This window comes from Sorex araneus, chromosome 3 (assembly GCF_027595985.1).
Source record: "Sorex araneus isolate mSorAra2 chromosome 3, mSorAra2.pri, whole genome shotgun sequence".
Lineage (NCBI taxonomy): Eukaryota > Metazoa > Chordata > Mammalia > Eulipotyphla > Soricidae > Sorex > Sorex araneus.
The window spans coordinates 100640805-100654895 of NC_073304.1; the positions used below are offsets into that span (position 1 = coordinate 100640805).

Consider the following 14091-nt stretch of genomic DNA (forward strand, 5'->3'; position numbering starts at 1 on the left):
AGGGAGGGGGAAACAGAATAAAAGATATCCACCAGTAATCTATAATAAAATATCTGAAATCGATACTTGCAGCTCTCCCATTCACATACCCAAATAAACTGTTGATTTATTCTTTTCAAGCAGAAATAGTGCCAATGCAATAGACAAAATAACCGGTATTTTAACACCATCTGTTAATTTATAAAACGCACTTCTGTAACCATGCCACACAATTTCTCCAAACAGAAGGTGTGTGAAAGCAGGGCATGGGGAGGAGGGAAGACTGAGATGGGGTTAACTGGGCCACACTCAATGGTGCTCAGGTGACCCTATACAGTAGAGAGAATGGGTGGGGGGTGTGAAAGGACAATGACAACCCAGGTAGGCCACATGCAAGGCAAGTGCTTTAGTCCCTGTATTTTTTTTCAAGCCTTCTCCTTCTTGGCAGGTGGACCTCACCTGACAGTGTTCAGGGATAGTTCTGGCTCTGTCCTCAGAACTGACTGCCGACAATGCTCAGAGAACCATATGTGGTGCCAGGGATTTGAACTGCAGTTGGCCAAATGCAAGGCAAGTGCCTTAACACCTGTGTTATCTCTGCTACCACAGGTAAACACTGTGTATTTTAATGCACAAAGTATATACAAGAAACTCACTTTAAAAATAAATGGTTTGGTTTTGGTTTTGGATCACACCGAGCTGTGCTCAGGGGTTACTCCTGGTGGTGCTCAGAATCAAACTCAGGTTGGCCACGTTCAAGACCCTACCCACTGTACTATGGCTCCAGTCCAAGAAACTCACATTCCAGAACAACTTCCAATTATACAAAATTAAAATGGTAATAGTCATACTCAGAAAATTTCTACTGTGACGCCACAGTCTATGTGATTGGTGTATGCTTGAAATAACTGAACAAAAGTTGTATTTCACCATTTCATCTTGCCCCGGGTTCGATTCCTCCGTCCCTAGGAGAGCCCAGCAAGCCAATGAGACCATTCCGCCCGCACAGCAGAGCCTGGCAAGCTACCCGTGGCATATTCAATATGCCAAAAACAGTAACAAGTCTCACAATGGAGACGTTACTGGTGCCCGCTAGAGCAAATCGATGAAAAGAGATAGTGTTACAGTGCAGTGCTTCTACAAATTAATATTTTATCCTATCTTTATCCTACAATATTCTTTGTTACAATGGTTGTTAGTATCACTGGCAGATAGCTCAATGTATAGGGCAAGGGATGTGGTTCGAACAGTATAGGTTCGAATGTACACGCCTGCTATGTATGAGGCATTGAGTTTTGCTTCCCAACACACAATGACCCCAAACCCGGCACCACAGAATGTGGCCCTGGTGTTCTGGTCTCTATTAAAACACTGCAGGTCTCTATTAAAATACATGTGTAAACAGTACCATTTAGACTATTAACATATAACAGAACAGTATGTTTAGAAAAGCTATGTTTCCCCTTATCTACAATCCATTCAAACAATTATTCACATATCATAAAGTTCTCAAATTAAGTGGGTAAGGTGACTTGCACATGGCAGATCCAGATTCAACTGCCAGTCCAAGCAGAGCTAGGAGAAAGCCCTGTGCACTGTCAGATGTGCCTGCCCCACAAATAACAGGAAAAGATGGAACTGAAAGCTATTTTGCCAAAGACAAGCTATTTCCATCTCCCTATAAAAATAGTGCACAAATTTTTACTGACTAGATCTTCCAATACACCTTGAATGCCTCTGGGCAGCAGTCTTGCTAACTTGTATCTTCTTCATATTACTATAATAGAGTTCTTACTACTCATCCTGCTTCCTAATCTTATCCTATTCTCATTTACTCCCTATACTACCAACACAGTGGACTTCCGACTGGTCTTTAACATGTGATACCAAGGTAAAGAGGCCTTAATCCACTAATCCCAAAGATTACAGCTGTTTCACCTGGCCTGAGGGGAATAAATCCATCTCATGTAGCACTAAAGTCTTTCCTAAAAGGAAGACAGCTCCTACTTTCCAATAATTTTAATATACAACATGCCAGGACATTAATAGATTCTGTATATGCACAAGCCTATTCTTCCCGACCAATGTCTTCTCCACCATATCTGCCTCTTTAGCTATTTATTTCATTTTTCAAAATTACATTTCACACCTATTTCCACCTTGAGGGATTTGTAAGTAGCTCCAGAAAATAGCATTACACACTCCTTTGACCTTGTAATGCTACTGTTACCTGTAACATTATCATTTTCCTATACATGCCTCCTTAAAGAGCTATTCAGTATCTCTATTCTTCCAGTATAACATAGCAGCTAAACAAATGACTGCATGGTAAAAATCATGGCGTGCGGAGATGTTGCTAAGTAGTAAAGTACATACTTTGCACTCATAAGACCCTGGGTTCAATCTCAAGCACCACTCCCTACCAAAATTATTTTTATGAAGTTCCAACTTATATGCTGACTCAACTAAACAAAAACATTATTTTTAGGGATGCACTAAACACAGATAGTCATAAAATCATAATAATATGTAGAATACTAAAGGGAAAACAAAAAATGGGTTAGATAAAGGATGGTTCTTCTATCTTTTTTATTTGTAGTTGGAGTCCATGGGGGAGGGAGGCAGATACACTCATGATAGGTGGAGTGTTGAAATTGGAATCCATCATTTATGATACATGAGGTTCTGTACGTTGTAAATCACAGAACCTCAATTCAAAAATTCTTTTTAAGTATTTCTAATGGAGGAAACAAGGTAATATGTTTGATGGTAGGAAATGTCTTACTTTGATTTTCATATTTTTTGAATTTTGAGTTAAGAAAATAGAAGCAGGGGGCTAGAGCAATAGCACAGCGGTTAGGGTGTTTGCCTTGCATGCGGTCAACCCGGGTTCGATTCCCAGCATCACATATGGTCCCCTGAGCACTACCAGGGGTAATTCCTGAGTGCAGAGCCAGGAGTAACCCCTGTGCATTGTCAGGTGTAACCCAAAAAAGCAAAAAATAAATAAAAAATTTTTAAAAAAAGAAAAAGAAAATAGAAGCACTGGAGCTGGATAGTACAACGGGTAAGGTGCTTGCCTTGCATGCAACTGACCCAGGTTTGATCCCCAGCACTACACATGGCCCTCCAAAGCCCAGCCCAGGAGAGACTCCCTAACACAGAGCCAAGAGTAAGTTCAGAGCCAGGAGTAAGCACTGAGCACCTCCACATGTGGTCCAAAATCAAAACAAAAAAAAATAGTTTTTAAAATAGTTTATTAATACTCAGGGTATGGAGATCAGTTATAATGGCGGCAGCATGCAACTTAGTTTCTGTAAAAATTTTAAAATCCTAATTCACAAAAGTATGCACTGCACTTAAACTGCCCAGAGATCAAAAAGGAAGCAGAACATTTTATTCGGAGCTAACTAGTTAATACTGGCCCCAAACAAAAGAAAGATAAAGTTATTAATGCCACATTAAGCAACCAGGACTAGACTTATAATAAAGGGAGGTGAGGTATGGGATACAAAAATGTCTTTCTAGCAGGAAAATGGCTTTTTTGTCTCATTTGGTACTATGACACATGAAAACATAGAGATGAGTCAAAATAAAGAAGTGCTATTAAGATTAGTAAAAAGAACAACGGGGAGGCTGTTAAGACAAATTTTAGGGATAACTTCATCAGGGATAACTGGATGTGGGAAATGCAGAAAAATTAGTCACAGATGTTCAAATTTCAGTAATGGTAAACTGGTATATAGGTCAAAGAAATGGCAGTGCATGTGGCTTTTCAAAGGAGTTTCAAAGAAATACCCATCAAAAATGTCAGAAGTCATAACATATCCACACCAGGGATTTTATTTAATAAACACCTGTTGAAAATGGGAAAGCACGGCGGGGGGAGGGGGGAGAGGGGGGAAGAGTGTGAGTGTGAGAGTGTGTGTGTGTGTGTGTGTGTGTGTGTGTGTGTGTGAGAGAGAGAGAGAGAGAGAGAGAGAGAGAGAGAGAGAGCGCGCTATAGGATTGAAGAGATAGTTCAGTGGGTAAGGTGCTTGCCTTGCATGTGGCTGACCTGGGGTTCAATCCCTGGCATCCCATGGTCCCCAAGCACTACCAGGAGTAATTCCTGAGTGCAGAGCCAGGAGTAACCCTTAAGCATTGCGAGATGTGGCCCAAAAGTAAGGAACAGGCTCTAAGAACCACTGGATGTGGCCCAGAAACAAAAGAAAAACCAAGCAAATCCTAAGAATAATGGGAGACAATACTACTTCAGAGGATTTGAATTTCAATTGGAAAGAAAAAAAACCAGTCAGAACACTGAAAAGCCACAGGCAAGAAGCTTAACTACCAGTTTTGTTAGAGTGGTTGCATTACCTTGCACACTTCTGACTCAGGTTTGATCCAGCATCAAGAAAACACTAAGCACCTACCAGAACCAGGAGTAGCCTCTAAGAACTCCTGGGTGTGGCCCAAAAATCAACAAAACAAACTAAGCCTTAAACACTAGAATCCCCTAAGTGGCAAAATTTGTCTTTTATCTGTAGCTAGAGACCTGAAAGTTACAGAGCAGATTCTTAAAGACACAGAATAAAAAAAGCATCTCATCCCTGGTTCTGCATTAAAATAAGTGATTTGTTTAATGACAATACCTGATCCAAACTCCTGGAATTCACTTAGTGGGGGTGGGAAAGGTGTGAAGAGAGCCTTCATGCCTACCTGGCTGGAATAAGCCCTGTGCAAACCAAGTGTAGCACCTCCCAAAACAAACATTCTCAGGGTTAAAAAAACTAAATTAGAGAACTACATTCAAGTCAATACTTAAGGGTGTGGAGCTGGATAAAGCTCCTGTCTACCCTGCGTGCAGCAGATCCCAGACTCCAATTTGATTCTCTAGTACCCCATACAGTTCCCCTAGCACTGGAAGGAATGATCCCTGAGCACAGCCAGGAGTAAGCCCTGTGCACAGCCAGATGTAGCACAAAGATTTTTAAAAAAAAGTTACATTCCCTCTTCCTTTACATCTCCCTCTCTCTCATTCTTCCTCCCTACCCCCATCCTTAAGATAAATAAGTTGTGGTGGGGAAAAAAAACAGAATAACCCAAACACTCTAGGGGTCAGTTATAGTACAGAAGGTTTGCCTCGCATGTGGTCGAACCAGTTCAATCCTAGGCACCCCAGATGGTCTTCCAACACTGCCAGGAGAGCTCCCTAAGTGCAAAGCCAGAAACCAGTCCTGAGCACTGCAGAGTATATTCCCCCCATCAAGTGCTCCAATCTAATGTGAGGTATTTTAATATTTGAAATAAAGACCACCTTAAGATAAACCAATCAATATAAGGAGAGCAGTAAAGCTGACAAACATCCATCATACAATGTATGTCCAAGCTCTTGAAATTTTCTTTATTAGTTTCTTAAATAACATATCTTCCATTATTTAACCTAGCTCTGTAATAATCTATCACTAGCCCTACATGTGAAGAAACACTGCTGTTAAACTTCAGTGGATCAGTGGCTCTCAAACTAGCTTGATTCAGCACCACCCTGTTCAAATTGCTGGATTTCATCTCTAGTATTCCTAATCCATAAAGACCTTTTGCCATAAGCAAGAACAAAAATTAATGTAATTTAAGACTTACAGCTCTACTGGGATAGGACAAAAAAATTTCAAGAGAAATCAACTACAGAAAATGCTTAATACCAACTATGTCTTCCTCTTATCTCCACCTCTTCCCCACCTACCCAAAGCAGTTTTTAGTCAATTTAAGTGGATCTTGAGATACATACTTGAATCCTTTTCTTTTTTTTTTTTGGTGGGTGAGGGGAGCATATGTAGTGATACTCAAGGCTTAACTTCCTGGCTCTGCCCTCAGAGATCACTCCTGGCATGGCTCCAGGGACAGACTGTATGTGGTGTGGGGATATAAACCTGGTCAGTCATGTGCAAAGCAAATGTCTTACTCTCTGTACTACCTATCTGGCTTCTTGAACCATTTTCTTTCTGTACCCCCACCCCAACTGTCACTGTCATCCCGCTGTGCATCAATTTGCTCAAGCGGGCACTAGTAACATCTCCATTGTGAGACCTTTTGTTACTGTTTTTTGGCATATTGAATACGCCACGGGTAGCTTGCCAGGCTCTGCTGTGCGGGCAAGATATTCTTGGTAGCTTGCCGGGCTCACCAAAGGGAAGAGAATTCCCAAGCAGTGCTCAGGCCTGGCAGTTCATTAGGGCCACACCCAGCAGTGCTCAGGGAACTCTAGGTGCTGGGGGATCAAATTCAGGGCCTCCATATGCAAAACATGAACTCCAGTTTTATAACTTGTCATTTCCCAGCCCTTGAATTCAATTCATTAATAATAATAATAAAAGCATCAAGCAATTGAGGTTGTAAAGGATATTAAATAAACTCTAAAGACCAATGTAGTAAATTCTAAATTTTTTACTACCCAGATTCTAAAAAATAAATGCAGAATTTAAGGTTTTGAAATTACCAGGAAAAGACAAAAAACCATGTCCTCTGCTCTTTAATAGGACTGGCACATGCATTTAACAACCAGCATTTATTAAAAATCAGGCAGGAACAGAAATTAGTATGTTTATACATTCCACAAAGTGTAGTGCACAGTACAGAACTGTAGTGTTAATTTAAGCATTTATCTATCATTGGTATAGTCTAAAGTCAAAAATAATAAAAATAATAGTCTGGGGCTACAGAGGTAGTACAATGGGTAGGACACTTGACTTGCACCGGACCTACCTGGATTCAATCCCTAGGATCCCATATGGTCCCCCAAGCCCTGCCAGAAGTAATCCTGAATGCAGAGCTAGGAGTAACCCCTGAGCATCTCCACGTGTGGCCCCTAAACAAAAAATAGTATTAAATATAAAATTAATAATCCTGGGCTGAAAAGAGTACAGAAGTCAAGGTACTTGACTTGCACACAGTTGTAGTCATGACCCTGGTTCAAATCCCTGGCACCATATGTGGTCTACCAGCACCACCAGTTGAGGTCCCTGACCATCACCAGGTATGGCAATGTGTGTGTATATGTGTGTACAGATTAGAACCTGCAGATAATCTGTTGAGGCCCATAAACACTCTTCAAGAAAAAAAAGCAATCAAATTCCAAGAAAAACTCAAAATAATTTGGCAATTTACATTTCAATCTTTTTCTCCTAAAAACTTATTTAAGTTTACTAGTAACATATATCTGATTTCACATAGAAAGGTGATGTTCAGGGACTAATACTTTCAGAATAAACAGCAAACCAATAATAACTAATCAAAGTTTCAACCTGATCATCTTAAAACCTGTCACATTAAAACCAACATTAACTGGAGGGATGTGATTTGTTTGGGGGAGCCATACCCCAAGGTATTCGAGCTTACTCCTGGCTGTGTTCAAGGATTACTCCTGGCAGGGCTCTCAGGAGACCGTAAGTTGTGCTGGGGATCGAACCTGGATCAAGTGCCTTACCTGCTATACTATCTCTCTAGCTCTAGCATTAGTTTATTTTTAACTGAAAATCCTAGACATGGGACCAGAGCGACAGTATAGTGGATAGGGTGTTTGCCTTGCACACAGCTGACAAGGGTTCAATCCCCGGCATCCCATATGGTCCCCCAAGCAACACCAGGAGTAATTCCTGAGTGCAGAGCCAGAAGTAACCCCTGAACATCATCTGGTGTGACCCAAAAAGCAAAAGAGGAAAAGGGGGAGAGGGAGGGGGGGGGGGGGGAGAGAGAGAGAGAGAGAGAGAGAGAGAGAGAGAGAACGAACCTAGACAAATGACATTTGAAGTTCCGTAAGGAGATTTTATAAGGGCTAGGGATATGGCTTCATGGTAGAGCACTTGCCTAGCATCTGAGAGACCCTGGGCATTCCATCAATCTCCAGCACCATAAGGATGGAACATAGGTATTGTAATCATGAAAAGAGAAATATCCCAAGTGGGGTATATAATGAGCAAAAGCAACAGGCAATTTATAAAAAATATACCCATACACATAAACACACTGAAACTTTGATCTTACTACTGGTAGCACTGTAGCACTGTTGTCCCGTGTTATTCATTGATTTGCCTGAGCAGGCACCAGTAACATCTTCATTGTGAGACTTGTTACTGTTTTTGGCATATCAAATACACCACGGGTGGCTTGCCAGGCTCTGTGGGCAGGAAACTCTCAGTAGTTTGCTGGGCTCTCTGAGAGAGACGGAAGAATTGTAGCTTGCCGGACTCTCCAAGAGGGACAGAGGATTGAACCTGGGTCAGCCACATGCAACATAAACGCCCTACCCGCTGTGCTATCGCTCCAGTCCTTACTAATGATATGAAAAGAAAATAATCACTGCTAACTGTTCTATCCAATCAAGCACTAACTAATGATGAAAGAAACACTGGTATTTTTTTGAAAGCACTGTGGTGATACTTAATACCACAAAAATAAGAAAATCCTTTGGTTCAGCAACCCTTATTTTAAGGAAATATCAGGAACTGGAGAGACAGTATAGAAGGTAGAACAGTTGCCCTGCTACTTGTTTTAGATCCCTGTAGACCTGGTTTGGATCCCAGGCAAGGCATATGTCCCCAGAGTTTCACCAGCAGTGCTCCCTAAGCAGGGTCAGAAGTTAAGCTCTGAGCACCTCCGGGTGTAGCCCAAAAACCAACAAATAAAGAAATATACACATATATATTAAACCATTCAGAGACTTATCTGTGAGGGTATTCTTACATTAAATTTATAAAAGCCAGAAACTAGGAAAAAAAAAAAAGGAAGCCCAATAACAGACTGATTTAAGACAAGCTCTGTACACAGAGTATTTGAGAGAAAGTTAGATTCACTATTTTTGTTACCTGTCTTTCTCTGTTGAAAACAAATGACACACAATAATTCTGTTAGTAAAAACCTATTAAAGCTAATTTTAGGGCTATCTCTCTGGTTGGCAGAAATTTTTTTTTCCCTCTTACATGTGCTCCCTGCATAACTTTTAAAGTTTAAATCTACCATCATAACCTACGACATAGTCAGCAGTTTAAAGTTAGTAAGGATGTAATTTGGAGAAAAGACCTCTGAGATAAGGGACACAACCTATCCTTTACTAATATTCTGAGATATGAACATTTAACAAGAAATATGTATTTGTAACATCAGGATTCCTGGGGGACCAGTACAGCAGGTAGGGCGCCTCATAGCTGACCTGGGGTTCTATCCCCAGCACCCTATCTAATCACCAGAGCCCCACCAGGAATGATCCCTGAATGCAGAGTAGAAGTCAGTCCTGAGCACCAATGGGTGTCACCAAAAAATAAAAATAATAAGTTAAAAAAAACAAAAAAATTTCTATCAAGAGCATCCTTAACATAAAATAACATACTAGGAAAGTTCTCAAAAAGCAGGCATGGAAACATGGGGAAAGCAGGGCATTAAAAAAAATCCTTACTGAATTCTTTTCATCTAACTTTATTCTCTTTCTCCTAAACTACCAAAGAAAGAATAATATCATATGCAGTAGCCACACCTCTGTGATGTCACAAATCTAAGATGCCAATAAACAAATACATTTATTTAAAAACATAACATTATTTATATAGTAGTAAAATAAAAACCAAGGTTTTAAAAGTTTTTGTCTCAAAAAGAAAGTGCTCAATTCAGTGACCACAGAACTCAACTGTCATACTTCTAAACTCAGAAAGAGGAGTAAAATTTACCTTCCACCACCATTTTATTTCCTAAAAGTGCATTATCTCCTGAAACTTATCTACGAAAGTTTGAATTTTCCAGTTTAAAAACACAGTGCCATGAGGCCAGAGACATAGTACAGCGTAGGTAGGGCCCTTGCCTCACCCGTCAGACCAGGGGTTTGATTCCTGGAATCCCATACAATCTTGAGAGAACGGCCATAAGTAATCCCGAAGTTCAGAGTCAGGAGTAATAAGCCCCAGCATTGCCTGGTGCGGCTCCCAAATGAAAAACAAATAAAAATCAAAAAACAAAAACCCAACAGTAACAGGAAAAAATTTAATCTATTAATTTCAGATGGGTCTCTTTAAAGAGACGGGTCAATATTCAAAACACAGTGCTAATTACTAAGAATCTGTTAAATCGTACAAGTTCAAAACAAAAGCAATGAAAATGACTCACTGCTAATTCATCAGTAGTCAACCAATTTTAAGCGAAGAAAAAAAGTAACTGACAAGTAGGCAATGGTAACTTGCTCCTTCCAGGTAACTACTGTAATGCTTCCTGGAAGTAGCGCTGAATCAAGATTGCAATTTTATTGTTCAATCGCTCCCCAGACCTCTAGCCCTATTTTTCTCCCCTAAAACAAATGAAAACCTTTAATTTCCCAAAGTTCCGAAAAGTAAAATTCGGTGCCACTAGGTCAAATGAGCTGAAGTTACCAACTGCCACCGGGCCTAACTTGCGGACCACGAAACAAACGACCAGAGCGTCAAGTGAAAAGTCGTCCAGAAACAGAAAAGGCCTCTGCTAGCGAATACACAAAACAAGCGTCCTGTCGTTGTCGGGGTGGTGGCCGCTGTGAGCTGCAAGGCTGGGTTCGCAATCTGCAAGAACCATTCCACTGCAGTCTGCAAAACTACTCCGTCTTTCAATAAGTCCTTTGGCACCGCCGGAAGAAGTAGCAGCTAAGTCCCAAAGCGACCGGCAGAGACGTAAAAAGATGCAAGCGAGCCCATCAGCACCTCTTCCGAGAAGCCGCTCCCTTCCCCCCGCCGCAGGCAGGCACTTAAGCCTGCCAAGCAGATCCATTTCTTTATTAACCGGTGCCCGCTTGGGGCAACCGTACACCGGGCCGCTCCGGGGCCTAAGCACCCCTTCCAGAAGTGCCCGTGGCCCAGGCAGCCGCGGGGCGCCCCCCGCTTCCTGCCGCGCTCCGCCCTCCGCCGTCCGCCGTCCGCGGGAAGGACACCGGGCCCGGGCACCGGCCGCGATCGCCCGCGAGCCGCGGCCCGGGCGGCCTCCGCCATAGCCGCGCCCGGAAAGCACCGCCCCCGAGCACCTCCCCGCGCCCGGCCGGCCGCGGACGTCGGCCTCCGCCGCCCGCGGTGCACACCGGCGCGCCGCCAGCCGGGGCGCCGCCAGGCCCGGGCCCGCCCGCCCGGGGGTCGCCGGCCGGCCCCCGGAGGGGCGGCCCGGGCGGCGGGCACGGCGGCCACCCTCACCTGGATGACCTCGTTGACCTCCCGGATGCATTCCACCATGTGCTGCAGGATCTGCTCGGCCGTGAGCACCTCGTAGCGGTAATCCTCGTCCTGCTCGTGGCCCGGCCCGCCGCCGCCGCCGCCGCCGCCACCGCCGCCGCCGCCGCCGCCGCCGGGCCCCAGCGCGCTGCCGCCGCCGCCGCCGCCCGTCTCCCCGCACAGCAGCCCGTCCCGCTCGCCGCCGACGCCCAGCCCGGGCTCCACCAGCTCCACCTCGCCCAGGTCCAGGTTATCGTCGTCCGGCTCGTCGTCGTCGTCGTCCTCCTCCTCCTCGGCGCCGCTGTCCTCCTCGCTGCACTCCTCGTCCTCGTCGAACTCGTAGTTGTAGCCCTCGTCCGAGTCCATGGTGCGACGCGCGCGGGGCCGCCCGCCGGCCGGCGCGGGCCCCGAGACGGCGGCGGAGAGGGCGGGGACGGCCGGGCCCGGCTCTCGCTCCCGCGGCGCTCGCCGACGGGAGGTCCCGGCGCGGGCCTGGCTGCGGGCCCCGCGGGCCGCGGCTCCTCCCCGGGCGCGGCGGTTGGCGGTTGGCGGCGGGCGGCGGCGGCGGGGAGGGCGGCGGAGGCGGGAGGGACGGAGGGAGCGAGGGGGCCGCTCGCCGCCCGCCTCAGTCAGACGCGGCTCCTCTCCGGCGTCCGAGAGAAAACAGTCCCCGGCGCCACCTCCTCGGCCGCTGCTGCCGCTACTGAGCCAACAAAGGGGCGTGCGTCACCGCGCCGCGCTGCGTCGGCGCGTCACTCTGACGTCACCGCGCCCCGCCCGCCGCCCCTGCGCGCGGCGCCCGGAGACCCCGGCGGCCCCACGGCCTAGCCCAGGCGGCCGAACCGGGCGGGCGTCGCCCCGGAGCTGGGGCCGCCGTGACGCTCTGGTCCCGGCGCGCCGGGGGCGGGGACCGGCGCCCCTGCGGAGTCGCGCCGGGAGACGCGGGGGGGCCCTGGGTCCGGACCCCGCGGCCATCGAGATCGCGCCCTCGGCGCTCCCGTGGGGAAGGGCCTGGCCGCCCCGGAGTAGTCCCGGGAGTTCTCAGCGCTGCAGCGAAGATTCCTGTTGCCGGGGCTACTGCGTGGAAGTCTGGTTCCTGTGGAACCTCTGATGGGCAAGGGGCCCGCGTTTTAGGCCGTTGGTTTGTTTGCTTCTGGGCCCCGGAACACGCATGTCGTGGATTTCAAGTTTTTTAGTGACACCATTTCTGGGGGGGAAAGGCTCTCTTGAACTCAGCAAGCACCCTCTTAGGGCTTGGTGGTGTATGCAGGCCCAGTTTCTCCTAACGGAGCACTGCAGAAGAGCTTCGTGTGTGATCTCCCATTCCGATATGGACACAGAACAACTGTGCCTAAACCACACTTTGTGCCTAAACCACAGAACAACTTGCCCAAAATTTTTTGCCAAACTTGCGGCCACTGGGCCAGCTAGGATGTCAATCACAGTTAATGCATAATCTGGGGCAGAGAGAGGGCGAGAGAGCAGGAGAGGCGCTGGCCTTTCATGTGGGGGAAGCATCACTGCAGATGAACCCTCAAGCTTTGCCAGGAGTGATCCCTGAACACTGTCCTGTATGCCTTCCCCCCTCCCACCCTGGCCCCCCACCGCCGCCACACACAGGAAAACTAGCATGCAGGGTTGGAGAGATAGAGGAGTTAAGGCGCTTGCCTTGCATGTGGCGAACTCCATTTGGAATCTCCAGCTCCCACAGATTGTCACCTGAACACAGACCCAGGAACAACTCCTGGACCCCTAGGATATGCCTCCCCCCTCCAAAAAAAAAAAAAAAACCCTCAGGATTTTCAAACTAAACCTTTTACCATCCTTGCTTGGTTCTTTGATTATTTTTCTATTTAGCAATTTTACTTATTACTCTACTGGGATAACTAAAAGTTGTCATTTCTCTTCCCTCCCCTCTACTCATAATATTATGTTCCTGTTGGAAAAACTCAGTATCACTTGCCATTTCCCTAACCCCATTTGCCCTGTCTTTTCATCATACCTTACCTCTAATGAACTCTACTATTTATATCTTGCCCTCAATTACTGGAGCAGTTGGCCACTATTGGAGAAATTTGTATAACCCTAAGCATTGTTACTATTTACAATCACTAAGCACTCTGAACCTTCAACCATTCAGCAATCCTGTTACATTTTTCTAATTTATTCTTTTCACTCTAGGAAACTCTTTAAAATATTCACCAATTATCTCAAAACCCTGTCTGTTCTTCCAATTCTGTCAAAGTAGATGTCACTCTACATCATTTAGAAGTCACAAGGACCAATGTTCCTTTAGGAACATTTTTGCAAGCCGAGCAAAGAAGAGAATGTTAAGGAAAAAATTTGGGGGTTCTGGGAGGAGGGTGTTTGAAAAGGAAAATGGGCAGGAGAGATAGTACAGCAGGTAAGGTGCTTCCTTTGAGCACAGCCAATACAAGTTTGATCCCCAGTATGCCATATGGTCCCCAGAGCATCACCAGAAGTGATTCCTTTGTGCAGTCAAGAGTAAGCTCTGAGTATCATTGAGTGTACTCTCCCAAAAAATATAAACTTAAAAAGGTAAATCAAGTCAGGAGGCAGTATTTTGACATCTTAAGTTTATATCATTGCAATGAAAGAACCTTAAAGTCTTAAGCAGATAAATAAAATGAGATGAAGAATGGACTGTGAAAATAGAAACCTCAATAGTTTGATAGTTCTCTAAATAGTTCAGATAAGTTGAATGATAGTGACAATTTGGAATTGTAATGATAATGAGAAACACTCAGAATAAAGTACAACTGAAAGCAGAACCAGCAAACTTGCTTATGGCTTAACAAGTTCATAGAGGAATCAAGAATGCCTACTAGATTGGGGGCTTAAGCAACTATACTGAATGGTTATTTATTTTGTTTGATGTACTTGTTACATATTAAAGTAA

General features: G+C 45.3%; 1 protein-coding gene across 1 annotated transcript in view; it reads right to left on the reverse strand.

Moving 5' to 3' along the window:
- The window catches only part of ARIH1 (ariadne RBR E3 ubiquitin protein ligase 1), a 74377-nt gene extending 62465 nt beyond the window's left edge, over positions 1–11912 (reverse strand). The window contains exon 1 of the mRNA XM_055133913.1: positions 11154–11912. Coding sequence (XP_054989888.1) covers positions 11154–11537 — 384 coding nt within the window. The 5' untranslated portion in view covers positions 11538–11912. The remainder of the gene's footprint in view (positions 1–11153) is intronic.
- Positions 11913–14091: the final 2179 nt, after the last annotated feature.